Source organism: Tursiops truncatus, chromosome X (genome assembly GCF_011762595.2).
Source record: "Tursiops truncatus isolate mTurTru1 chromosome X, mTurTru1.mat.Y, whole genome shotgun sequence".
Lineage (NCBI taxonomy): Eukaryota > Metazoa > Chordata > Mammalia > Artiodactyla > Delphinidae > Tursiops > Tursiops truncatus.
In genome coordinates, this window is record NC_047055.1 from 127914404 (window position 1) to 127942032 (window position 27629).

At 56.2% G+C, this 27629-nt stretch overlaps 1 protein-coding gene across 9 annotated transcripts; it reads left to right on the plus strand.

Moving 5' to 3' along the window:
• Positions 1-1477: 1477 nt before the first annotated feature.
• On the plus strand, positions 1478-27629 carry LOC101338270 (acetylserotonin O-methyltransferase like). Of its 9 annotated transcripts, XM_033850173.2 has the most exons (15): positions 1479-1682; positions 3087-3218; positions 4427-4474; positions 6467-6531; positions 7255-7316; positions 8768-8876; positions 10755-11142; positions 11643-11787; positions 13398-13477; positions 13976-14138; positions 17488-17675; positions 19491-19608; positions 20411-20554; positions 23556-23678; positions 27334-27629. In XM_033850173.2, the coding sequence occupies exons 1-15, from the start codon at positions 1590-1592 to the stop codon at positions 27534-27536; spliced, it is 2061 nt and encodes a 686-aa protein (XP_033706064.1). In that variant the 5' UTR covers positions 1479-1589; the 3' UTR covers positions 27537-27629. The 9 variants fall into 9 exon arrangements, 8 of the variants coding, with proteins under 8 accessions (XP_073654882.1, XP_073654881.1, XP_073654884.1 ...); XR_004524596.2 differs by lacking the exons at positions 17488-17675; positions 27334-27629 and having other exon boundaries at positions 1478-1682; positions 23556-23658; XM_073798781.1 differs by lacking the exons at positions 20411-20554; positions 23556-23678; positions 27334-27629 and adding an exon at positions 19686-20385 and having other exon boundaries at positions 1478-1682.

Genomic DNA, 27629 nt, shown 5'->3' on the forward strand with positions numbered 1-27629 from the left:
GTTTGAGCCCTGGTCTGGGAGGATCCCACATGCCGCAGAGCCACTAGGCCTGTGAGCCAGAACTACTGAGCCTGTGCGTCTGGAGCCTGTGCTCCGCAACGGGAGAGGCCACAGCAGTGAGAGGCCCGCGCACCGCGATGAAGAGTGGCCCCCGCTCGCCGCAACTAGAGAAAGCCCTCGCACGGAAACGAAGACCCAACACAGCCAAATAAATAAATAAAATTAAAAAAAAACATACATTAGGATGTCATGTTGATATATACAGGCACATGTACATCTACGTACACATAGGTGTGTATTTATATGTGCGATGTATTAGTCAGGGGTCATTTTGGTTGTCACCGTGGTGGCGAGGGGTGCTCCTGGCACCTGGTGGGGGGAGACCAGGGATGCTGCTCCACAGCCCACAGTGCATAGGACGCCCCGTATCAGAGAGTCACCAGCCCCCAATGTCAGTAGTGTGAGGCTGAGAATTCTGACTAGAATGACTCTATCTGTCATCTATCTATTAATCATCTGTGTATCTATCTATGTATCCATCCATCCACCCATCCATCCGTCATATCTATTTGTCTCTATATTAATAAATAATCTATCTCTAGCATTTATCCATCTAGCATTTATCTAACATCTATTTATCTATCTACGATCTATGTATCTGTGGCCATCCATCCATCTAACTGCCCATCCATCCATTGTATCTATCAATCATCTATTCAACTTATCTATCCATCATCCATCTATCTATCTATCTATCTATCTATCTATCTATCTATCTATCTATCTATCTATCTATCTATCTACTATCTATGTATCATCTATCTATCTATAGCCCTGGCACACAACGAGGGGCGATTCGGTCCCCCAGTGGCTAGGACATGCGCAGACGGTCGGTTGTCCCCAACTTGGAGGGCAGCTACCGCCATCTAGTGGACAGAAACCAGACATACTGCTAAATACCCTGCAATCGCCCAGGGCAGCCCCACAAAAATGAATGACCTGCCCCCAAACAGCACTAGCGCTGAGGCTGAGAAGTGCCGCACGCCCAGTGCGCCCCGTCGACCCCATCTCCGCCCCCCACCGCGCCCCGGGGACCCCTCATCTCCGTCCCCCACAGCACCCGCGGGGACTCCTCCACCGATTCACACGGACACTCCTTTTTTTTCCCCCATCGCCCTCTTAGTGCTCCCAAGGTGCTCCTTGGTCTCCGGGTTCTGAGGACCTGGAGACCGCCCTCGCCCCAGGCCCCCAGCCCGCGCCCAGCTCGCGTCGCCGGCTGCGTGGGGGCGGGGCTTCGTGGGTGGGGCGGGGCTTCGTTCGGGGCCAGCACGGAAGCGGTCCGGAGCCGCTTCCTCCGGGGGGGGGGGACGGGGGGAGGGGGGGAAGGGCGGGCCCTGGGTGGGGCTTCGTGGCGGTGGGGGGGCGGGGGTGAGGCCTGGGCGGAGCTCCAGTGGCCGGGGCGGGGCTTGGTTGGGGCGGAGCCGGGGCGGGGCCTGGGCCGCGGTGGTAGGCGCCTGTCGCTGGGCGCGCGGCCTGGGGCGTGCGGTTCTAGGCGCGGAGTCGAGCTTGGGTCGGGTCGCGGCGGCACCATGGTGCTGTGCCCGGTGATCGGGAAGCTGCAGCACAAGCGCGTGGTGTTGGCCAGCGCCTCCCCGCGCCGCCAGGAGATCCTCAGCAACGCGGTGAGCGGCCTGGGCCTGGCCTGGGCCGGGGTCTGCAGGGCCGGGGTCTGGGGCGGGCCTAGCGGCCCGGGGGCTAGTGACCAGGACTTAGCTGGGGGCGGGGTGGTGTCTGCAGGGCCGGGGCCTAGTAACTGGGAGTGGCCAGTGATGGGGGGGGCAGGGTCTGGTGGCTGGAGACGAGTGACCGAGGGTCCTAGTGACCTGGGCTTAGTGGGGGGCGGGGGCACGGGGGTCGGTTGGTCTGCAGGGCCGGGGCCTAGTGACTGGGGGTCTGGGGTCTCTGCAAGGCTGGGGCCTTGAGGGAACCAGGGGGCAGGACCCTAGTGACCGTGGTCCAGGCCTGTGGGCCGGGGGGAAGGAGGAGTCTACCTGATCTGGGGGCCAGCGTCTTCCAGCCAGGGCCCGGAGACCTGGTGCCCTGCCGGCCGGGGTCTGTGGGCCTTCAGGCCAAGGCCAGGTCTGTGGGCCTGAGCCGTGTCTGTCCAGGAGCCGGGAGGGAGCGGACAGAGGCTCCAGTGGAGGCTTGGTCTTGGTGGGGAGGCCCTGCCTGGTGGGGGGGAGTGGGCTGGGGTAGGGATAGGTGCCGAGTAAGGGGTGCTGCCTGTACCTTCGGGGGAGGACGGGCGGGTGCTGTGCTGTGTGGCGTGGGAGGGTAGGGTAGGGGGGAGTGGAGGGGGCCCTGGCAGGACATGGGCGGGGTGAGGAGCGGTAGGTGCAGAGTGAGGGGTGCCGGCTGGGGTTGTACAGAGCCAAGGGCGGCTCACAGTGTGGTCCAGGGGGACCTGGGGGTGCGGGAGGTCCGTGATGGAGGGGAGGGCGCTGGGATGCAGGGAAGGTAAGAGCCAGCTGGGTGCTCCACGGGGCTCCCCGTGGGGATGGGAGTTTTATCCTCTGTGGGCAAGACCCGCAGTCCTGTCCCCCATCCCACTCTGGATGTCGCTGTGTCCGTGACCTGCCTTCCACAGGCGCTGCCTGGTCACACGTGTTGGGGACCAAGTTAAAGCAGCCATGTTCACCCTCGCGCAGCCCTCGTTAGTGGCATTTTTGTGGCATTTCCTGCAGGCGGTGTCATTTCAGTAGTTTGACCCCTGTGGAGGCAAAGCCTTTGGGACTCTCTGGGAGCCCTTTGACCCCTCGGGGCTGCGGGCCCCAGCATGGCAATCAATACAGCCCTGCTGGCCTCTGCGTGTGCAGAGGTCTTCCCGCCAGCGCCCCCGGGTCCTCTGCAAGTCCCGCACCCCCTGCGGCCGGGGGCTGGCGCTGGGTCAGCACCCAGTGTCTAGACCAGATAGTCAGGGAAGGTGGGCCGCGCGGGGAAAGGCCAGTTCCTGCAGAGCCTGCACGTCCGTCAGCATCCTCAGGTTCCTCCCATAAACCCTCCTGACCCCTTCTGTCCTGTTGCAGGGCCTCAGGTTCGAGGTGGTCCCTTCCAGGTTCAAGGAGAAGCTGCACAAGGCCTCATTCGCTACTCCGTACGCATACGCGGTGGAAACAGCCAAGCAGAAGGCCCTGGAGGTGGCCGGCAGGATGCACCAGGCGAGGGCTCCTGCTTCTGCTTCTTCCTGGGTCTCCTGCTAGGAGGGCCTCTTCAGGTTTTAAACATACGTGTTATCAATAAGTGCAGTTAGTCTAGCGTCTCTGCGGCTGAGGGTCCTCGTGTTGTGCACTGCTGTTAATTTACGTGATAGTATCACTTATAGAACATAGCTTACCTCTTCCTTTGCTAGAATGTAACATGCTATTGCAATTCCCATCATAGCATCATTTACGATAAAGAATTGATCTACCTGATCTATTACTAGGCGTTACCATGTCATATGCTATTGTAACTAATATAATAGCATCGTTTATGATATAGAATTAATGTAGTTTATCTGTTACTAAGTGTTACTATATAATATATTGTGATATTTAATATAACAGCATCATTTATGGTACAGAAATAACCTAGCTTATCTACTCCTGTTCCTATATAATATCCTATGGTATTTAGTACGTCAGCATCATTTACGATATAGAAACAATGTAGCTTATCTATTACTGTTACCATATAATATACTATGGTATTTAATATAACAACGTCATTTCTGATATAGAAACAATACAGTCTCTGCATTACTATGAGTGTTACTATATAATATATCATTGCAATTAACATAACAGTATGACTTACGATGTAGAACTAACTATAGAATTAATGTACCTTATCTATTATTAGGTCTTACTATATAATATACTCTTATAATTAATGTAATTACATTAATTGTATCACAAATGTATCATTTATGATATGGAATTAACGTAGCTTCTCTATTGCTGTGTGTTACTATCTAATATACTAATTAATATAATAGTGTCATTTATGATACAGAATCAAAGTAGCTTACCTGTTACTATGTGTTATAATAATACCTAATCGCAGTTAACATGTAGGACCCATATATTCAAGTTAATGCTGTAAGAAGTATTGGTATAAATAAATGAACATTGACGGACTGATTTCCGGCCGTGGAAAGGTTAGAATTTAAGTGCAGCCAGAGCAGAAGGTTGTGTGCAGGTTTCCAATGAGTGTCTTGGGGTCACGTCTTCCTTGCTTGGCGTGTCGAGGACACTGAAATCTTGCTTTCCGAAGTGAGACTGGATTCGCAAGTAAGCAGCGATGCTGTGTCATGTGCGTCATGGCATGACAACGTGTAAGACGTGCAGAGTCGTCCTTTCTAAAGCTGAGTCTGGATTTCTTGCAGAAGGACCTGCGGGCCCCTGACGTTGTCATCGGAGCAGACACCATCGTGGTGAGTCTGCTTTCTGGCTCTCAGCGTGGCGGGCATGTCCTTGGTAACCGAAATCAAGGCCTCGGCAAGGCTGGTTCTTTCTGGAAGACCTAAGGGAGGATCCGTCCCAGGCCTCTCTCTCTCTCTCTCATCCCCACCCCCCGGCTTCTGGTGGTTTGCCTGAAATCCCGGGTGTCCCTGGGCTTGTGGCCGCATCCCTCCCATCTCTGCCTCCGTCTTCACATGCCTTCTCCTCTGTGTCCCAGTTTCCTTCTTCTTATAAGGACACCAGTCATCATGGATTAGGGCCCACCTACTGCAGTACGATCTCATCTTAAATTTTCTTACATCTGTAAAGACCCTATTACCAAATAATGTCCTGTTCACAGGGCTGGGCATCAGGACCCCGGCAAATGTTTTGGAGGGAAACGGTTCTCGCTAAGATAGGGGTTTTGGCCACTGAGGGCTGGACTTTTTGGTGGGAGGTCACAGTGATCGGTACGGTAGCGGTGCCATGCTGGTGACAACCCTCTGTCTGAGACCCTCGCTGGCCTGATGGCAGGCATCTCCCAGGGATGCTGGGCCTCATTGCTAGGGTACCGTCATGGTCTCCAGGCGAGGGACCACCTGTTTGAAAGAGTCTGGAGTTACTGTGTAGAACAGGGAACTATATTCAATATCTTGTAATAAGCTGTAATGGAAACGGATCTGAAATACATATATGTGCATATATATAGATATGTATACGTATAACTGAACTACTTTGCTGTATACCTGAAACTTACACAATATTGCAAATCAACTGTAAAGAGTCCAGGGTTGGAAAATGCCAGATGGGGTGATCCCAGGGTCTGCCTTGCCCTCAACGTGGCATTTGTTTCTGTGCAGCCCAGGTGGATGGGACCTACCTGTGTGCAGGTGAGAATCAGACGTCGTTTCTGGTTCATGCTTAAGGCTGCATGGAAGTAAAAGAGTGAACGGTGCAGGTTCTTCAAAATGTTAGTCGAAGAATTACAATGTGACCCAGCAGTTGTGTTATGGGCTGAATTGTGTCCCCCAACCCGATTCCTATATTGAAGTCCTAGTGCCCAGGACCTCAGAACATGACTGTATTTGGAGATGGGGTCTTTAAAGAGGGGATGAAGGTAAAATGAGGTCACTATGGTGGGTTCTGATCCCACAGGACTGGGGTCCTTATAAGAAGGGGAGATCAGGACACAGACACACACAGAGGGATGACCCTTTGAGGACACAGGGAGGAGACTGCCGTCTATACGCCCAGGAGAGAGGCCTCAAGAGGAACCAGCCCTGCTCACACCTGGATCTCAGATTCCAGCCTCCAGGACTGGGAGAAATAATGTCTGCTGTTTAAGCTGCCCCGTCTGTACTGCTCTCGGGCAGCCCCAGCTAAGACATCTACGCTTAGGTACATGCCCCAAAGAATTGAAAACAGGTGTCCCGACAAATATTTGTACGTGAATGTTCATAGCATTATTCGCAACAGCCAAAAGATGTGAACAGCCCAGACATCCCCCCTTTGATGGACGGATGGGGTCCATCCACACAGTGGAATATGACCCAGCCATGAAAAGGAGCGAAGCCCTGACACAGGCTACAGCGTGGATGGACCTTGAACACACGATGCTCAGTGAGAGAAGCCAGACACAGAAGGACACACAGTGTGTGACTCCATTGACAGGAAACGTCCAGAACGGGCAAATCCACAGAGACAGAGAGCGGGTTGGGGTGTCAGGGGCTGGGGAGGGAGGTGGGGAGTGACAGCTCACGGGGATCGAGTGTTCCAGATGATGAAAAAGTTCTGGAACTCAACAGCGCTCCTCGCCCAACCCTGGAAATGTACCACACACTTGAGTTCAAAATGGTGAAATTCATTATACACATCTCTCCTGCTTTAAAAAAAAAAAAATGTGAATCTAAACAGTAGACAGTGCCGTTTGCACAGACCAGCCCAAGGAGCGGAAAAGGACGCTTTCCCTCCCGTTTCTCTTGCAGGCGGTGGGAGCGATGATCCTGGAGAAGCCTGTGGACAAGCAGGACGCCTACCGCATGCTGTCAAGGTGGGCCTTGGCCGTCCTATGGGGAAGCAGCCCTGCATCCGACAGAGCCTGGGCCCGGTGGAGGGGCCGGGCTTCCTCGGCGTGGGCTGTGGGTGTCCGTGCATCACCTCCCCCGTCTCCCACCGGCAGCCCCTCCAGGTCCAGGTCCGAGCATGGGCCGGTGCCTCGAACGTCCGCTGCGCTGGCTTTGCCCTAACGGGCTCGTCCGGGAGCCCCGTGTCTGCCCCTCCTCACTTTCCTCATCCTGACTCCCCTTGCCTTGTCGCCCCAGGAGCCCAGTGCCCCCGAGCTCCCGCCATGGGAAGCAGGCCCTGTCCCTCTCAGCGTCCCGGAACCCTGCCCCCGGGCGGGAGCGGGGGGCCACACCACCGCCCACCTTCAGGGTCTCTTCCTGGCTCAGCACTCCCACGTGTCTGCGCCCAAGAGAGCGAAGGGACCCGAGAAAGAGCCGCTGAGAGCTGCCAGGACCCGGGTCCTCCCGGCGTGGCCCAGGTGCTCCGTCCTCTCATCCCGTGAGACGGCCCGGCCATCCCCCAGCCCCGACTCCGAGGGCACCGAGCGCCCTCTCGCCTGGACCTGCGCGCTTGCTGCGGGAAGGTTTCCCCGGAGGCCGCGTGGCCAGGGCCGGCGGGTGGACCAGGGGCTCGCGCCCGGTGGTGGCAGGGATGGCGCTGTCTCGGACACCCCACACGGTCGCCTGCTGGGCCCCGTCGTGTCTTGCAGGCTGAACGGGAAGGAGCACAGTGTGTTCACGGGCGTGGCCATCGTCCACTGCTGCAGCAAAGGTACCACGGCCCCCTCCGTCCCCGTCCCCCCCCCACCCCCGGAGTCGGGCGTCGTGAAGGGAGCCTGGGTCCTCGGGGACGGCTCTGTCTTTGCTCCCCGTGACCCTGCCTTCCCGTCCTGCCTGGGAGCGTCAGGCAGGAAATCCTGGGGTGCACCCTGAGCGCCCGACGGAGACCGTGCTGGGGGGCGGGGGCCGTCCTAAAAGCCCGTCCCATGCGACCGGCCCAGACGCTTTCTCTGAGGTTTTTGGTCTGGAAGGTGGAGGAGTTCGGCCCCTGTTGGCGAGGGTTTTCTCTGTGTGTGTTTTGGCCGAGCCCTGTGGCTTGTGGGGTCTTCGTTCTCCGACCGGGAATCAAACCCGTACCCACTGCAGTGGAGGCGCAGAGTCCTAACCACTGGACCGCCAGCGAAGTCCCAACGGGCTTTTTTTATTTTTTATTTTTTTAATGCACAATTTTTAAAGCTGCTTAAGAGATATTTTAGGTCCAGGAAGGACCCTGAGGCTGACTTTGAGCTCTTGGGCTCCCCGAGCACATCCCACAGGTGGGTGACCGCGCACCTGTCTGCTAATTAGCGATTGGGTTACTCTTACCTTCTTGGTCTGTCCTGGACTTTAACCTGTGCTCTTTGGGGAGAAAGCACTTGCTGGACAGTGTGGTTCCTTTACCTGGGGCTTGAGACCACAGGCATCCATCCTTCCCCATCCTGGACACCAGACGTCTGAGGTCAAGGTGGCCCAGGGCCGCGCTCCCTCCAGAGGCTCCAGGGGAGGGTCCTTCTTGCCTCTTCCAGCTTCTGGGGGCTCCAGGCATCCCTGGACTCGTGGCCGCCTCCCTCCCATCTCTGCCTCCGTCTTCACAGGTCTTCTTCTCTGTGTCTGTGTCTCTCCTCTTCTGTCTCTTAGAAGGACCCTGTCATTGGATATAGGGCCACCCTCCTCCAGGAGGACCTCATCTCAGACCCTTTGTTCCATCACATCTGCAGAGACCCTGTTTCCTAATAAGGTCCGGTTCTGAGGTTTTCAGAGGGTGTGACGTTTGGGGGGCACCGTTCACGCCAGGACGGCTGGTGTGGAGAGCCCTCACAACTGGCCGCCATGCACAGCCACCGTACTGTGGGCCTGGGGCATTTCCAGCCCCACAGCCGAAAGCCTCGTGTAGACTGCAGCATCACCCTGTGGTAACTCTGCTCCACGACTTAGCACAGAAACCAGAGGCCCGTGTCATCCGGCTCTGCAGGCTGCAGCTTTTTCTCCTGCTTTTGCCAATTCTGTTGCCCTCTTTCTGTTTTATTCTTTCTCTTTTCCCTTGTCTAAAAGGAACCGTTAACGACCGTGTGTGAATCCCACGCAAAGCTCAGGCCAACTCCCCCCAAAGGCAGCGGCTAGAACCTGGGGACGCGGGGGCCTGGTGCCGGCCACGTACCCTCACTGCGGGGTCCTTCCTTGCAGACGGCCGGCTGGACACGGAGGTCTCGGAGTTCTACGAGGAGACCACGGTGAAGTTCTCAGAGCTGTCAGAGGAGCTGCTGTGGGAGTACATCAACAGCGGAGAGCCCATGTGAGTCTCTGTTGGGAGCTGCGGTGCCGAGTCCCCACTGTGGGCGGCGGATACACCGGGCGCGTGGCTCAGCCTGTGTTGGGGGCCAGGGTTCCTGACGAGCCCGGTGCCCCGGTGCCTGGAAGGTGCTGGAAGGATGCCTTCCTAGGGGTCCCCGTCCCGTGGATGCTCCTACAGCGCAGCCAGCCCTCCCAGGGTGCCACGCCCGCTCCCATGATGGTGGGGCGCCGGGGCCGGTCCCTGGAGGGCAGAGGTCACCATGACCCCAATGTCACTGACCGCCCCAAAGCGCGCCGGGTCCGGGCAGCAGTCTTCTCAAGGTCACGGAGGCTCAGCTCGTCCTGCAGCCTCGCTGGCTTCACTCCCCACCCCCGCCGGGGCTGGGCTCGGCGCCAGCTGGTGGCTGGTGGCCTCGCCACGGGTCTGACGGTGCCCCGGGGACCAGCCTCCCCATGTATCTTCAGGAAGCGGCTCACTCAGGGTGCTCACGAGGGGCCGGGCACCGACAGCCGTGGGGAGGTGAGCGCAGGCTCAGGAGCCCTGGGCTCCTGAGACCGAGGGTCCGAGCGTGTGTTCTGCTGGTTAAAGCTGGTCTCAGGCCTGCTCAAGGTAAAGGCAGGGGAGAAGAGTCTCCCTGGGGTATTGATCTTGTGGAAGCAGCCCCAGCAAAGGAACTCCCCAACCGGCTTGTCCTTCTGGCGGGCGTGGGAGCCCCCTTTGCAGGGTAGTACGAGAGTGCTGTGCGCCCAGCCCTGTTCGCACCATCTTCTGTGATGAGTCCTCAGGAGCCTCAGATGTGGGGCATCCTAGTCTGCTTGGGGCCCTAAGAAAGCGCTACAGGCAGGGAGCTCGTAAACAAGAGACTTATTTCTCACCGTCCTGGAGGCTGGAGGTCTGAGATCCTGGCGGGGCCAGACTTAGCGTCTGGTGAGGCTGCTTCCTGGTTCATAGATGGTGACTCCTCGCTGTGTCCTCGCCTGGAGGAAGGGGCCAGGGAGCTCCCTGGGGTCTCTTTTAGGAGGACACTAATCCCATCCACGGGGGCTGCACCCTCATGACCTCATCACCTCCCCGAGGTCCCACCTCCTGACACCATCGCGTTGTGGGTTAGGATTCCGCAGGGTGCCGGGCTCTGGGTGGTGACGGCTGTCAAGAGCGGAGCTGCTGGGTATCGGGGTGTCTGATCAGGACAACACACCAAAACGAGAGGCAGGGTCAGGCCGTTCACCGCTGCAGCTGCAGCGGGACCAAGAGGCCGAACCAGAGGGCATGCCAGCTCCCCTTTCCCCCAGGAAAGGGCCCGGGCGAGGGTTGGGGGGTGAGCGCAGGCGTGAGGACTATGGGGGTGGGTTCACTGCCGGGGGGCCGCCCAGATCACTGCCCCTGTCGCTTGATGGACCCGTGTCTGGCACAGCGGGAGAGGCGGGGGAGTCAGGGCGGAGGGAGGGGCTTCACGGGCCCCTCTTCCCCCGTAAGGAGGTCTCAGCAGTGGCGCCCGGGGAAGACCTGGGCCGAGGACCCACATGAATGGACATCCGAGGGACGGGGATGCAGGTGGCAGGAGAGTACGGCCGGGGGCCTGGGTCCTTGACAGCAATCCCCCTCCCCTCAGAGAGCCTGCTGGTGGCCATGCGCCAGGCCTGGGGTGGGGGGCAGCTTCCTGAGTGGCCGCCAGGTGCCCCTCGTCACGTCCCAGGGGCGGGACCGAGGGGTCACTGGGATCTGGGCCCGGACGCCCCAGTGCACAGCCACCCGGGTCCAGGGTTGGTGGGTTCCCCTGCAGGGGGCCTGGCTGCAGGTCTGCTGACCCCAGGAAGGTCAGCGTCGCTGCCATCTTCTCTACCCTCCTTCCCTCCCCGCTGTGGTTCCCCGCCCCAGGGACAAGGCTGGCGGCTACGGGATCCAGGCGCTGGGCGGGATGCTCGTGGAGTACGTGCACGGGGACTTCCTCAACGTCGTGGGCTTCCCCCTGAACCACTTCTGCAAGGAGCTGGCACGGCTGTACTACCCGCCCCGCCCCGCCGACCTGCGGCGGGTCAGGCACGACTCCATCCCCGCCGTCGACACCTTCGAGAACCTGAGTGACTCGGAGGCAGGTGGCGCAGACCCAGGCCAGAGCGCCAAGGGCGGCCGTGGTGGCGAGCAGGCGGACGGAGACCGGTCACAGGCTCCGCGCGCGCTGGATGCAGCCCTTAACGGGGCGGACAGCCGGCCCCGGTTCCCCACAGGCCTCCTGGAGCTGATGGACGGCTTCAAAGCATCCAAGGTACTTGTGTGATTCATGACCACATGACCCCAACACAGGGGAGCCCAAAACCGCACGCATCCATCCTCGCCCATGCCGGGGACCACAGCTCAAGGTGTCCCAGGGCTGCGCTCCCTCCAGAGGCTCCAAGGGAGGGTCCTTCCCGCCTCTTCCAGCTTCTGGGGGCTCCAGGCGTCCCTGGGCTTGTGGCCGCGTCCCTCTCGTCTCTGCCTCTGTCTTCCTGGGGCTTCTCCTCTGTGTCTGTGTCTCTTCTCTTCTGTGTCTGTCATTGGATGTAGGGCCACCCTCCTCCAGGAGGACCTCATCTCAGACCTTTCACTTCCTCACATCTGCAGAGACCCTGTTTCCACATAAGGCCTCATTCCCATATTTTGGGGGTCAGGGCATGCACATATCCTTTTGGGGCCACCGTTGAGCCCATAACTGTGGTCTGTGCCTGGAGGGGGCAGGGTGGGGTCTGTGCGGGTGTTTGAAGGTAAGCAGGCCTCACGTGACCCCAGCGAGGGGCCACATTATGTCCCAAGTCCAGGGAGGTGGGGCTGGAATGCTGGCCGCGCGGCCGCCTCTGGGACCCTGCAGCCCTGCTGGCCGGGCAGCAGGTGGATGGTGGCCCCCAGGACACCAGCTGCCTGCAGGGCAGACCAGGTCAGTGTGTGTGTCCTCATCGTCCTGTGGCCTCGGGATCCTGGGCAGCCGTCCCAGCCAGAGGGCGTCCTGGGCAGGGGAGGGGGCAGTGCTGGGCCAGCTCGATGCTTCCTGGAACCACCAGGTACCTTTGACCACAGGTTGCCCTGTGCCCACGTGCAAGGCAGCTGTGTGCAGGTGCTTCAGGGAAGCCCCAGGCCCGGGGCCCGATGGGAAGTGGGTTGGGCAGCGGCCCATCCAGCTGGCCTCCACCATCTCTCTGGCTCTTGCGGACGCACTTGTGCACCCGCCCAGCTGTGACACGTGGCCCGGCCCACCCCCTTCCCCACCAGACCCTCTCCTGCAGCTCTGGGCTCCTGGGGGTTGGAGCAGGGGGCGGCCTTGCTCGCGCTAGGGCCCCTCAGGGGTAGCCTCAGTGGCTCGTGGAGAGACAGGACACTGGCTGGGGAAGGACTGGGGGCCTGACCTTCCCCCCTCCACCCCGGCCACCTTCCTGTCACCTCCTCCTCAGGAGAGGGGACCTGTGTGCCTAGGACAGAAGGTGGTTATGCTGCGTTGTAGGTCAGATTCTCTGATCCACCTGGAGATGCTGGTGCAGACAGCGTTGCTGCAGCCCGTCAGGCTGGCGCCCGGTGGAGCTGTGCTGTGCTTCCACGGTCTGTCGCTCTAGCATCTGTCCATCCATCCGTCTGTCCATTTCATTTGTCTGTCGTCTATATCATCAGGCTATATATACTGTCATCATCGTCTGTCTGTGTACCTGTCATCTGTCCCTCCATCCTCTGATCTAGGTGTAATCTATATCCGTCGTCTATGTGTGTCTATTGTTTACCTGTGTCTGTTGTTACTATCATCTGTCTACCTTCTGTCCATCCATTCATACATCTGTCTCCCTACCTATCATTTATCTCTCCACCAATCTATCAATCATCTCTCCAGCCTATGTATCTGTGTTTATATCTATCATTTATCTATACACATCATTATATATATATATCATTATCTGTCTTCTCTGTATCCACCATTAATCTAGCTATCATTTACCTATCTGTTTCTATCTGTTATCTATGTTTATCAATCTGCATCATCAATGTATGCATACCTATGGTTATCTACCTGTATAACTATCATCTGTCTATCCATCCCTCTACTTATCTGTGTGTAATTTATATCTATTGTCTCTCTATATCTGTTATCATCTGTCTTCTCTCCATTGTTCATCCATCCATTTTCCCATCATTTCTCTGTCTTTATCTATTTATCTGTCATCTGTCTATCCACCTGCTTATCTGTCACGTCTATCTATATCTATCGTCTGTGTCTCTATCTGTTTATCTATTTATCTGTCATCTATGTATCCACCTGCTTATCTGTCACGTCTATCTGTATCTATCGTCTGTGTCTATTTTTATTCCTATCTATGTATCCACCCATTTATTTATCATCTCTGGCTATCTGTATATATCATCTACATGTCTATTATTATCACCTGCCTACCTGTCTATCCCTCCATCCACCCATTTACTTATCACCTGTCTGTATCTGTCACCTACCTACATACCTCCCCATCTGTCCGTCCACCCTCGTGTGACACGGATCTCCTTACAAAGGTCTCCCAATGGCGGACCATGCCGACCAAGCCGGGGTCTGCTGGGGGTCTTGGAGCAAGTGTCACCCACCCCCGCCCAAGGTCAGTCATGGTAGTTCTAGACGCAGCTCAGGTAGGGCCCTTTCCCGAAGTGCCCCTTTACTCGTCCCTGGAGGTGTTTGCGTTACGACGAGGTGAGAGCTCCAGGGAGGTTTACGGTGTCACGTGAGGGTGTGTCCTGAGCAGCGTGGAGCGTCCGTGCCCTGCGCAGAGGCCCCGTCTCCACGTGGTCTCATCCTGAGGTCCTGGGACTTGGGGCATCGACATAGGAACCTTGGGGGGACACCACACAGCCCCTGACAGCAGCGCTTTGGTCTTTCTCCGCTGGGACAGTTTCTCCGCTTGGTGTTCATCGACTTGGTCTTACCTGGAGCAAACCTTGTACAACCTGGAGCCTAAACCCACTCGCCTCTGCAGAAGTTTCCCTTGATGAGCTCGATGTTTTTGACCATCCTGCCGTCCCTCTTTGGAGTCCCTGGGAATAAAGAGCAATTGATAAGTCACGTTGTACGTCTAACTGTAACTGTTCTGCACGGACAGGTCCTGTTCACGGCTTGCAAGCTCAAACTGTTCGATGTGTTAAAAGACCAAGGCCCCCTGCAGGCCGTGGATGTCGCCCGCAAACTCAGCACCTGCGCGGGCAGGACTGAGCAGCTGCTGGATGTGTGCGCGGCCCTGGGTTTACTGGAGAAGACGCGCAGAGGTGAGGGGCTTCCTGGGTGTCTTTCCAGCAACTGTGCCTGCGAGACCAAGTCACCAGGTGGCAGTGGCTTCTGAGCCGAGGCAGGGAGGACAGACCATGCGTCATCCCTGTGCCCCAAGAATGCCCCAGAGGGTCAGGAGCGGAGGAAGGATGGAAGGAGGAAACGCGCGCGCGCGCGTGTGTGCGCGCGTGTGCGTGTGTGCGCGCGCGCATGTGCGTGTGTGCGCGCGTGTGCGTGTGTGCGTGTGCTTGTGTGGTGTGTTAGGAGACAGGCTTCTTTATGGGCTCAGAGGGCCTGTATCAGCCAGGGTTCTCGAGAGAAACAGCCCATAGGGTTTGCATGTGTGCACAGCATAGATAGCAGTTTATTCTTCCTTATTTGTTTAGATAGGCAGACAGATGAGGTGGATGGATGGATAGGTAGATATCGATTGATAGTAGAGATGATAGATAGGTACGTGGATGGATAGCTAGATGATAGATGAACAGATGATACGTGGATGGGTGAATGGACAAGTAGGTAATAGATGGGTGGGTGGATAAATGACGGATAGATGATTGTTTGGTTGATAGGTGGGTGCATAGATATGTAGATAGATAAGCAGATAGATGGATGAAGAGGTAGAGGATAGAAAGATAGATAATAGAATAGATATGACGGATTAGATAGATAATAGAATAGATATGATGGATGCATAGATCAATGATAGATGATAGAAAGATAGATAGATAGATGATAGAAAATACATGATAGATGGAGGGATGGGTGAATAGATAATAGATGGGTGGATGGATAAATGATAGATGAACAGAGAGATGATAAAAAGATAAATGATCGGTATATAGATCATGTATACATGCACAGGTGATAGATGATAAATGAACAGGTGGATGGTAGATGGACGAATAGGTGATGTTGAAGATAGATGATTACTAGATGAGAGAGATACATGTAGTGACTGATAGGTAATAGATGGATAGGTAGACACGTAGATAGACAGACAGATAAAACGAAGTAGACGGCGTATGTGGTAAATGGACGGATGAAGGGTGACAGTGTGGGTTTGCTGGGTGCACAGAGCTCTCGAGGGTGTTCTCAGAGCAGAGGGTGCTACGGATGGTCCTTGAGCAGATGGAGAGAGGCAGGGGCTCAGAAGACCCCAGAGCAGGAGACACAGCATCCCTTCTGTGGTGAGCAGGGAAGCAGGGTGCTGGCGGAAGCCCCCCAGAGCCACCCCTCATACGAGAGGCGGACAAGTACACGCTAAAGATTTGGGTCGCAGGATGCAGAACTTCCCCCCAGCCAGAGCATCTTAGTAATGTTCTCCTCCATTTTTTAAAAAAATATATTTATTTATTACGTTTGGCTGTGTTGGGTCTTTGTTGCTGCGTGCGGGCTTTCTCTAGTTGTGGCGAGCAGGGGCTACTCTTCATTGTGGTGCGCGGGCTTCTCATTGCGGTGGCTTCTCTTGGTGTGGAGCACAGGCTCTAGGCGCACGGGCTTCAGTAGTTGTGGTTCACGGGCTCAGTAGTTGTGCACAGGCTCAGTAATTGTGGCACGTGGGCTCAGCAGTTGTGGCGCACGGGCTTAGTTGCTCTGCGGCATGTGGGATCTTCCCAGACCAGGGCTCGAACCCGTGTCCTCTGCATTGGCAGGCGGATTCTTAACCTCTGTGCCACCAGGGAAGCCCCTCTCCTCAACTGAAAATAATGACCAAATGTGGAGAAAGGGTCCAAGGTCCGGACTTCCAGTCCCTGCTACCTGGCAGACGCCCTGCAGGGTCCTCAGCTGAGCCCTGCCAGCCGCTCCTGTGCCTCTGCATGGGGCCTGGGGTGGGGCGGGCGGGGTGGGTGTTGCCCGTCAGAGGACCCCAGGCCTCAGAACTCAGAGCTCTCGGTCATTAGGGAACACTGCTCAGCGTCTGTGACAACCTAAATGGGAAAAGAATTTGAAAAAGCACAGATACGTGTCTATGTGCAACTGAATCACTCTGAGTGCACCTCAAACCAACACAACATCGCTCACCAACTATACTCCAATATAAAATAAAAAGTTTTTAAAAAATATATATTTATATAATTAAAGATAATAGTCTTTAAAAAAAAACGTGTGAGGACTTCCCTGGCGGTTCAGTGGTTAAGGCTCCACGCTTCCACTGCAGGGGGCCTGGGTTCCACCGCTAACTAAGATCCCGCGTGCCGTGCGGTGCCACCACAAAAAGGAAAAAAAGAAAATTAAGCAACAGTAAAAATCCAGTTTCTAAAACAAAGACAACATGTAAAGTGCCAAATGGGGCTTCCCTGGTGGCGCAGTGGTTAAGAATCCGCCTGCCGATGCAGGGGACACGGGTTCGAGCCCTGGTCCTGGAAGATCCCACATGCCGCGGAGCAGCTAAGCCCGAGCACCACACTACTGAGCCTGCACTCTAGAGCCCACAAAGCACAACTACTGAGCCCGTGAGCCACAACTACTGAAGCCTGCGAGCCTAGAGCCCGTGCTCCGCAACAAGAGAAGCCACCGCAATGAGAAGCCTGCGCGCCACAATGAAGAGTAGCCCCCGCTCGCCACAACTAGAGAAAGCCCGCGTGCAGCAACGAAGACCCAATGCAGCCAAAAATAAATATAATTAATTAATTAATTAAAAAAGAAAGTGTCGAATGGACAGTTAGTTTCAATAAACTTTTTAAAAGTTCAGAAAAGGAAAACCGTAGACACCATGCTGTTCTGTCCGTCCGACGACAGACGGTGTTACGTGGGGCTGTGGAGGTACAGGGCGTCTCAGCCACCGTCCCCTCTGCCTGCAGCCTCCAATTCTGCAGGTAGGGGTGTCTCGGAAGGGCCCTTGGAGACCGGGCCGGATGAACAGCCCGCCAGGAAGTGGGAAGAGAGCGGGGCGCCCCGTACCCCTCAGGGCTCCGGAGAGGCAGACCCCGCGGGATATGGACAGATGGGTCCGTGCCTTTGGGCTCCGGCGCGTCTGAACCCCTGCGGCTGGCCGCTCGGTGCTTCTCTGCTTTCAAGGCCGTCAGCTGATGGGATGAGACCCACCCACGTTACATAGGGTCACCTCCTTTACCCGAAGTCTGCTGACTTGCAGGTCGAAGCACATGACCAAACCGCGCCCTCTCCCCGACGGGGACGTCTCACTGGGGACTGTAGCCTGGCCAAGTGACCATCCCAGGGGCTTGGAGGGTCATCTCGAGGAAGAGCAACACCCTTGCGTCGTTCTCTGGGCCGCCTCTGGGCGTCCGTGCGCTTGGCACTTAGTCAGATAGACATCCCGATGACGCTGGGCGGTGGCTCGCCCCGCGGTCAGCTGAGCCGTCACACGGCGCTCCGTCCTTTCAGGTTACAGCAACACCGAGGTGGCGACCCTGCACCTAGTGTCAGACGGCGAACACTCTCTCCAGGGCGTGGCCGAGTACAATGACGCCCACGTCTGGGGCGTCTTCACACGCCTGGGCCTGGCCGTGCGGGAGGGGGCAGAGCAGACCCGCGGGGCTCTGGGGGCGATGGAGGAGGAACGCCTGTCCCAGGTACTGTAACCCCCGTGCTCCTTTTCACGCCCCGTCTGTGCTGCGAAAGGACCAGTGGGCACGGAAACGTCTCAGATTCCGGCCGACGTGGGAATCCCTGCGGGAGGCCGCCGTGACGGGGAGCGTGCGGCTGGCTGGTCACAGCTCCTGAAAAGAGGGCTTTTGTAGGAAGGGGCTGCCTTGACTCAAGGCACCGTGTTTCCTACGTGGACTTGCATTGCACAGACTCCTGGTTCTTAGCTCAGCGCAGGGTGTGCCAAGGGCTTCCCGGCCCTTCCCCCGCCCCCTGGCACCCACGACCCCTGTTCACCGTTGTGTGGGAGGGAAGGAGTCTCAGAGGGTCTTGGAGGGTCTTGGGTGATAATCTGAGGGTCTTGGGTGGTCTGGGGGGTCTCGGAGGGTCTTGGAGGGTCTCGGGGGGTCTTGGAGGGCCTCGAGGGGTCGTAGAGGGCAGTGTCCTGGGAGATGCTGAGGTCCCCAGGCCCGAAATCTGGGTGAAACGGCAGCAGCACCATCGTGGCCTCAGGCAACGAGTCCGGCCCCCTCGGGCCCCGGTCTGCTCCCCCTGCCCCTTGGGATTTCAGCTGACTCCCTGCCCATCCCTCGCCTCCTGACCACCCTCAGGAGCCCTAAGAGTGTCAGGCCCAGGCGGGTCCCCTGCACGCTGTCCTGCCGGCCTCCTTCTCTGCCCCAGGGACTCATTCCCTCCCACCTGGGTGGGGCCCGAGCACACGTGGACCCCACCGGGGAGCTGGGCAGGGAGCCCTGGTCTCTTGTAAACGGTCAGATCAGATCCTCCTCAGTGAGGCGACAGCTGAGGGGGCAGGGGGTCGTTACCCCCTAAGTCCTCCTGGTTTGGTCCAGTGAGACCCGAGTGGGGAGTCGGCAGTCTCCCAGGAGGAGACCCCCTGCAAACTGGAAATCAGACCCAGATAGTGCGCTGTGTCAGGGTGCAGTGGAGCTGCCCTCCTGGCAACGCTCCAGCCTCACCGCCTAGGTGGACACAGTTCAGACCCAGTGCCCCCTCCCACCCTGCTCTACCCAGACCCCTCTCGCCCTCCTCTCCTCTACCCCGGACCCGCCCCGCCCTCCTCTACCCCAGGCCCCCTCCCACCCTGCTCTACGCTGGACCCATACCCCTCCTCCTCTACCCCAGGCCCCTCCCACTCTCCTCTATCCCGGACCCCTCCCACCCTGCTCTACCTAGGCCCCTCCCACCCTGCTCTACCCCGGACCCTCCCCGCCCTCCTCTACCCCAGGCCCCTCCCACCCTCCTCTACCCAGACTCCTCCCACCCTGCTCTACCCCAGACCCCTCCCACCCTGCTCTACCTAGGCCCCTCCCACCCTGCTCTACCCCGGACCCTCCCCGCCCTCCTCTACCCCAGGCCCCTCCCACCCTCCTCTACCCAGACCCCTCCCACCCTGCTCTACCCCGGACCCCTCCCACCCTGCTCTACCCCAGACCCCTCCCACCCTGCTCTACCCAGACTCCTCCCACCCTGCTCTACCCCAGACCCCTCCCACCCTGCTCTACCTAGGCCCCTCCCACCCTGCTCTACCCCGGACCCTCCCCGCCCTCCTCTACCCCAGGCCCCTCCCACCCTCCTCTACCCAGACCCCTCCCACCCTGCTCTACCCCGGACCCCTCCCACCCTGCTCTACCCCAGACCCCTCCCACCCTCCTCTACCCCAGACCCCTCTCCATGATCCCTGCTGAGCTCCCCACCCACACGAATGCCGGGTGGAACCTCATCCCGGGTGCAGGACGGCCTGCGCTCCGGGTGGGTCTCCTCAGACCTGCTTCCACCACCAGAGCAGGGAGCTGACGCTGCAGTTCATGAGGGCCAAGCACAGCCTCAGCAAACTGACCGCCCACCACGTGGCCACGGCCTTCGACCTGTCCCGATTCGCCTCTGCCTGCGACCTGGGAGGTACACTCACCGCCCCCCCCCCCCCAGGAGTCGGGTGCAGAGGGCTACGTGCTTTTCTTCTTTTGTATTAAATCTAGGGCACCTTACCTGCTAATGAGACTTGCAGAATGGGTTTATCTCTACAAACCATCTGAGGACCTAAATATATCCAGGGTGGGTGCGGGGGCTTGAGCTGATATTCCCAAGTGCTAGGAGGTCCCGGGGATGGCCCAGGACCCCCGTAGAGGCTATGGGACCCTTCCTGGTGGCTGCCAAGTAGGGGAGGGGCTGTGGAGCCCGTCTGCTGCCATTGCGTCAGGTCTAATTATGCCACACACACCCTCCACCCCATCCCAACCAATCCTTTCCCCAGGACAGTGGACGGAGGAGGAGGAGTTGCCCTGCCCAAGCGGTGTAGTGGGATTGGTGTCCAGGAGGGCTCCTGAGCTGCCAGCTTGCGTTTCCCCACCCTCTGCTCGCCTGTCCTCCTGGCGGTCCAGAGTGGCTGCTGTGGCACCAGCCATTGCGGCTGCATTCCCGCAGCAGAAAGGGGCAGGGAAGAGTACGGCTCCCTAGAGCTTTGCTGCCAGGATTCCCCACGAGTCTGTGCCCACCCCACTCACCTGCTCTGGGCCAGCACCCGCCCACGAGGCCCTGACTTTGAGACACCAGTGGTCTCCCCACTGGCTGACCTCATTTCAGGGCACAAGCTCAGGCCGCATCTGAGAGCATCGTTTTGGTTTTGTCAGAGCTGAACTCTGGAGACACTCCAAGGGCTTCACACATGCCAGGAGGGTCCAGAGTCTGCCTTTGCTTCTCGCAGGCTGCACGGGCATCCTGGCCCGCGAGCTCGCCCAGGAGTACCCGCGTCTGCAGGTGACGGTGTTTGACCTCCCAGAGGTCACTGAGCTCTCTGGGGGCTTTCAGTGTGGCGGACGACAGACAGAGCGGATCCGCTTTGTGTCAGGTTAGCGTGGCTTCGTGTCCGCTGGGCGTCAGCATTTGGGTGACCTTATTTATCTCGTATGCAGAGCGGGTGTGTGTGTGTGTGTCGGTATACGTGTGTGTGTGTGTGTATCCGTCTCTCTCTGTGTTTCTGTCTGTATGTCTGAGTGTGTACATTTCTGTTTGTGTGTTTCTGGGTCTGTGGGTATGTATCTGTGTATATATGCACATTTCTGTGTGTTTCTGTGTCTATGTACATGTATATGTATGTATCCGTGTGTCTGTGTGTAGCTCTGTCTTTGTGTGTCTGTGTGTGTCTGTATCCATGTTCCCGTGTCTGAATATGTTTGTATCTGTGTATCTGTATATCTGTGTGTATTCTCTGTGTGTCTGTATGTGTCTTATATCCATGTTTCTGTGTGTTTCTGTGTCTGTGTGTGTATATATACTGGTGTGTCTGTGTGTCTGTGTGTGTCTCAGTGTCTCTGTGTGTCTGTCTCTATACATGTCTGTATCTGTGTGTCGATGTGTTTGTATATGCGTATGTGTCTTTGTGTGTACGTGTATCTTGGTGCGTGTTTGCACATCTGCACACAGGGGCGCATCTGCAAACCCCGAGAACAGGAGTTTGAAGTTCTCAGCGAGGGGAGTAGCCGGGCGGGAGGGCAGGTGGGGATGGGCACGGGCCAAGATCGGCGTCTGCAGATGTCGACCAGCGACCCAGGCCTCACAGGGAAGTGACACGGGGGCTACAGCAGGAGGGCCTTGGGGTGGATGTGAGGAAGGACTTCCCGGCGGGGCCGGATTGAAAGGAAACTCTTGACATCTGGTGACTCATCCACACTGCGGCCCGGCCTGAGGGTGGATGTGCTAGACGGGCCTGTGCCCCACGACCACCTGATACTTTCCTACTTAAAAAAAAAAGAGCCAGTCACCCTGCTGTGGACTGAATTGTGTCCCCAAGTGCCTATGTTGAAGCCCCACCCCCAGCGTGACTCTTATCTGAAGGTAATTAAGGTGAAGGAGGTCACAAGGGTGGAGTCCTAATCCCGCAAGACTGCGTCCTTAGAAGGGACACCAGGAACGTCTGTCTATGTATCTATCGTTTATCCATCATCTGTCTATCTATGTATGTAGCGTTTGTCTGTCATCTGTCCATCCATCATCTATCTGTATATCGTTTATTTATCTATCATCTGTCCATCCATCCACTTAGTCATCTATCAGCGTATCTATCTGTCCATCAATATCTATTTATCCGTCTTATCCATCCAAGTATTATCTATGTATGTATCATTTGTCTGTCTGTCCGTCCATCATCTATCTACCTGTGTATCGCTTATCTATCATCTGTCCATCCATCCACTTAGTCATCTATCAGTGTATCTGTCTGTCCATCCATCTATCATCTGTCTGTCTGTCCGTGCATTATATCTACCATCTAGCTATCCATCCATCCATTCATCCATTTATTCATCTATCATCTATGTAACTATCAATGTAGCTATCTACCCGTCTGTCATATCTATCTATCTTTTATCTACCTGTCTTTATGTCGCTCATCTATCATTTATCTATGTATCATCTATTATTTATCATCTATGCATCCATCCACCTATCATTTATGTCCTATCCTATTTCTCTATCTAATATCTATTATCTGTCTATATCATGTATGTATCCATCCATCATATCTGTTCTATTATCTATCATCTATTTATCTATCACATGTCTATATCTCTCCATCCATCATATCTGTTATCAATCTATGTATCACCTGTGTATCTGTCATTTATCTATTATCTATCTATCCAATATTTATCAATCAATCATTTGTCTACCCCTCTGTCTTTATATCAATCATGTATCTATCATCTGTCTACCTCTCTATTATTTATCATCGATCTCTCCGTCCATCCATTCACCTGTCACTTATCTGTTCTTTCTATGTATGTATGTATGTATGTATGTATCATCCATCTCTCCCCACTGTGAGGACACAGCGAGTAGGCCACTACCTACAAGCCCAGCAGAGGGTCCTCCGCAGGAACTGACCCTGCCAACACCTTGATCTCGGATGTCCAGCCTCCAGACCGTGAGAAATCAGCGTGTGTTGTTGAAGCCCCTGTCGGTGGGACTTTGTTGCTTCCGCCTGAGCTGACAGACACGCCCTAAAGCTTCCAATCTAGGAGCAGCACGGTGGAAGCTGTGCTGCTGCTCCACCACGTATAGGACGGAGGACCACAAACGCAAAAGAAAAGGAACTGCAGATTGCCCACCTCTGTGCAGCTGTCTGGGGCCGCCCCGTGTAGGCTTGTCTGCACCCCCGTGTTGACTCTCCCCTCATGCCAACTCGAAGCGTCTGCTTTCTTTCTTGTCTTGTCCTGTGTGTGTAAATGTGAGCTACATCTGACCCTCTGTGGAACGAGGCAGGGTTAGGAGCCACAAATAGCAAAGGTGCTGTGTCCACAGTTACAGACACACATTGGGTAGATGCAGGGACAAATGACCCCAAACTGGGGGCTTAAAATGACCCGAATCCATCCTCCTTCAGTTCTGGAGACCAGACGTGTGAGGTCGAGGTGTCCCAGGGCCGCGCTCCCTCCAGAGGCTCCAGGGGAGGGTCCTTCCCGCCTCTTCCAGCTCCTGGGGGCTCCAGGCGTCCCTGGGCTTGTGGCTGCCTAGTTCCCGTCTCTGCCTCCGTCTTCACGGGGCTTCTCCTCTGTGTCTGTGACTCTCCTCTTCTGTGTCTTAGAAGGACATTGGATGTAGGGCCACCCTCATCCAGGAGGACCTCATCTCAGACCCTTCCCTTCATTTCATCTGCAAAGACCCTATTTCCAGAGGGCCCGTCCCCAGGTCAGCCCTTGAACGTCTCTTCTTTGGAGAACACAGATCTCCCCACTGCAGGCAGCGTCTCTTTCGGTTTCATCCCTTGTAGAACATGGTGCAACTCCTTTCTGTCGGGTGCAGGACCAGTTCCTGTGGCCCTAACGGTTCAATGCCATTTGTTTTTAAACCAGGTGACTTTTTCAAAGACAGCCTCCCGGAAGCAGATCTGTACGTCCTTTCCAGAATGCTGCAGGACTGGCCGGATGACAAACTCCACAAGCTACTGAGCCGGATCTCAAGCAGCTGCAAACCAGGTGAGACCACATCACGTACTTGCCTTTTTCAACACGTAAAGACAGTTTCCAATGTTAAAAAAAGCGTACATTTTATAGAGGAAGCTCCCCGTCCTCCAGCCCGCCGTCTGGTGCTCAGTTTACCGGCTCCCTGAGGATGCACCTGATTCTCGGGTGTCAGTGATGCGTTTCGGAACTTTATGGTGCCAGCGTCTGGGGCTTGGGCTCGTGGACACCCCCCCACCCACCCTAGCCATGTCCCTCCCCAGGCCCCGCCGGGCTCAGGGTCTCCCTCCTCCGATGATGATGATTTTCCGGGCTGCTCTGTGGTACCCAGCCTCTCCCCACGGCGCTCGGGGCCAACGTGGGTCATCGGGCTCGTGGAGTCGAGGGCAGCAAGCCGCCCGGGCCCCTCCCTGGGTCCCCACGTCCAGCGGCGCAAGACGAGCTCTCTTTCCACGTCCTGCGACCCCGGCGTCTCCCGGGGCACCTCCACTGCCTCTTCTGTGCAGTTATGAAACAAAATATTCAACAATCCGGGGTCATCTTCAACTCCCAAATGCCCCTCCTGTTCTCCACCTCTCAGGAAAACGACCCCCATTCCCGATCTTTTATTTGGGACAAAAACCAGAGCGAGGGTCGAGTCCATGCAGGCAGTGTCTGCAGGAAGTAACCACGTGGCAGCCGTCCTGGGGCCCCGTCTCCTATAGCCGTGACCTGTTCCCAGGACCCGCGCGGTTCAGTACGACTGCAGCCCCTCCCCTGGGGTCTGAGCCCTGCAAGCTGTGACGAGCATCTCCATCTGGGGCACCCAAAGGGCCGTTTCTTTTTTGTTTGTTTGTTAGATTTATTTATTCTTTTTTTAGACTGTACTTGCTTTACAACGTTTTGTTAGTTTCTGCTGTATAGCAAAGTGAATCAGTGGTATGTATACATATATCCCCTCTTTTATTTTATTTAATTTTATATACACTTTTTGGCTGCATCACGCGGCATGCGGGATCCTAGCTCCCCATCCAGGGATCAAACCCGCACCCCCTGCATTGGAAGCGTGGAGTCCTAACCACTGGACCGCCAGGGAAATGCCTAGGAAAATATTAATAAAAGCGTGGAAGGCTAAGTAAATTTTTTAAATGAGCCAGTTTTAGGCCCCCAAACAACAGTGTAGTTAAGGCATTCTTGTTGGTCCCCGTAGCACAATGAAGAGGGTCCCCCCCCAAATTCACGTCCACCTAGAATATTACTTGGAAGCAGGGTCTTTGCTGATGTGATGAAGTGAAGGGTCTGACATGAGGTCTTCCTGGATGAGGGTGGCCCTAAATCCAATGACAGGTCCTTCCAAGAGACAGAAGAGAAGAGACACAGACACAGAGAAGCCCCAGGAAGACAGAGGCAGAGACGGGAGGGATGCGGCCACAAGCCCAGGGATGCCTGGAGCCCCCAGAAGCTGGAAGAGGCAGGAAGGACCCTCCCCTGGAGCCTCTGGAGGGAGCGCGGCCCTGGGACACCTTGACCTCAGACGTCTGGTCTCCAGGACTGGGGGAGGATGGAGGTCTGTGGTTTTAAGTAGTTTGTTCCGGCCGCCCCAGGACACCCACGCAGCCTGTGAGATGCAGGTTTTCGTGTGGTCACAGGAGCATCACACGGACATTCGGGGTACCCTGTCCAAGAATGTGGCCCCAGGAGGGCTGGTTCCTGTTTGCTCCCTGCTGTGCCCCAGCCCAGAGAACAGAGTCCCCACATAATGGATGGAACACAGTTGAGAAGGAAGGAATCACAAAACAGGGGTGCCCCCAGGGGCGAAGAAGGGCCGGGAGATGTGAGAGCTGGATTCTCAACCGCCTCAGAGACAGGCACTGAACCTGGGGACAGTCAGTTCCAAGTTGCCTTTATGCTGTGAAGGGTTTTTGGGGGCGGGGGTGGGGGGGTGGGCATGGGTGTGTTGGAGCTTAGACCTGCTGGCTAGAACCGCTTGTTAAATGTTCAGCACTCCTGCCAGCCAGCTCATACCAAGCTGTCAGCGTGAAATTGGCAGTGGAGGAAATCCTTAGAGCTCAGAAATTGGCAGGCACGGGGAACCAGGCTTCCCTCCACCCCCGTAGCTGGGATTGCAAAGGTTGCCTGCACCCTGGGTACAGTGGGGGTCACAGATAAGAACTGAGCGTGACCTCCTGGGAATTCCCTGGCGGTCCAGTGGTTAGGAGTCTGCGCTTTCAGTGCCGAGGGCGCGGGTTCAATCGCTGGTCAGGGAACTAAGATCCTGCCAGCTGCACGGCAAGGCCAAAAAAAAGAAAACAAACCCTCAATATAGGGCTTTTGAAGCCGCTGAGTTAATAAACCCGTGTAGCCGTGGGTCTGAAAAACATAAAAACTGACAGAATGAGCGCACCATATGATCCCTTTTTTTTTTTTGCGGTACGCGGGCCTCTCACTGCTGTGGCCTCTCCCGTTGCGGAGCACAGGCTCCGGACGCGCAGGCTCAGCGGCCATGGCTCACGGCCCAGCAGCTCCGCAGCATGTGGGATCCTCCCGGACCGGGGCATGAACCCGCGTCCCCTGCATCGGCAGGCGGACTCTCAACCACTGCGCCACCAGGGAAGCCCGATCCCAATTCTTTTTATTGAAGTATAGCTGCTGCACAATGTTATATAAGTTACAGGTGTACAGTATAGTAATTCGCCATGGTTAAAGGTTACACTCCATTTATAGTTATTATAAAACATGGACTCTATCCCCTGTGCTGTACCATACATCCTTGCAGCTGACTTTATACCTAATAGTGTGGAGCTATGATCCCAGTTTTGTTAACTTCACGTTTACTTAAATGCCTAGAACCCAAATGAGATTTTGCACCAAAATTCTCCCAGTTACCGTCACCGGCAAGCAGAGCTGGGGCTCGTGTGCCACCACCTGCTTTGTGTCTCTTCTCGGGGTCCCCCCGGTAACCCAGACAAAAGGAAGAAGCAAGCGCGAGCTACCTCCTGCCCCTCTGCTCTCTGTCCCAAGGCTTGTCTTCTCCCGGCTTGGTTCCCCCTTCTTCACAAGCACTTCTGAAAATACATACACAGAGAGTTGGACAGATACAGGTGTGTGTACACACACACATGCACACTTTCTACTTCTCAAGGCTCTCATGTAGGTTGTTCCCACCAACAGTGCAGCTCCACATATAAACACCACTCTATATGAAACAGAGAACCAACAAGGACCTACTGTACAGCACAGGGAACTCTGCTCCAGTACGTTGGAATAACCTATAATTGAAGAGAATATAAAGAATATATATTTATATACATACATGTATAACGGAATCACTTGTCTGTACACCTAAAACTAACACAACGTTGCAAATCAAGTATAATTCAAAAAAAAAAAGATAATCTCGCTGAACCAATTAAACGTCAGAAAAAAACAAATCGTGCTCCTGGCACCGTCGTGGCCGGTGCTATCCCTGTGCCACGCAGGTCCGCCAGGGGCACCGCTGCCAGGGAAGTCCCGGTGCGGTTCATTATGGCATCAGGGAGGCTGCAGCTGTGTCCCTACGTTCAGAATCCCTGCCGTCCGTGTCTTCCTGCAGCGAATCCCTTCAGTGGGGAGCCCGGGGCACCCGCAGCCTGGGTCCTGAGACTCTTTCCCCACCCCGTCTCTCTCTGTCTCTGTGTGTCTGGCTCCCCAGGCGGTGGCCTCCTGGTGGCTGAAGCGGCGGCAGAGGAGGAGGGGGCGTCGCAGAGCCCCCGGCTGCGGACCCTGAGCGCCGGGCAGCCCCGGAGCCCCGACGAGCACCGGCGCCTTCTGCAGCGACACGGCTTCCAGGACGTGCGGGTGGCGCGCGCGGGGGACCTGCTGTGCGTGGTCCTGGGCACCCGAGCTGCGCCCTGAGGGTCACCGGGAACCCGGCGGGGCCCAGCACCCGGAAGTGAGGGGTTCCTGGAGAGCAGGTGTCACCGGACACATTAAAGGAGGCGGAAAGCA

What these genes read in the sequence shown, in the direction of transcription:
- LOC101338270 (XM_033850173.2), top strand. Translation starts at nt 1,590, where the DNA reads ATGGTGCTGTGCCCGGTGATCGGGAAGCTGCAGCACAAGCGCGTGGTG. An exon ending in GTCACCCACCCCCGCCCAAG is followed by an intron (nt 13,478 to 13,975) that starts GTCAGTCATGGT and finishes CTGCACGGACAG; the next exon opens with GTCCTGTTCACGGCTTGCAA. An exon ending in CTCAAGCAGCTGCAAACCAG is followed by an intron (nt 23,679 to 27,333) that starts GTGAGACCACAT and finishes CTGGCTCCCCAG; the next exon opens with GCGGTGGCCTCCTGGTGGCT.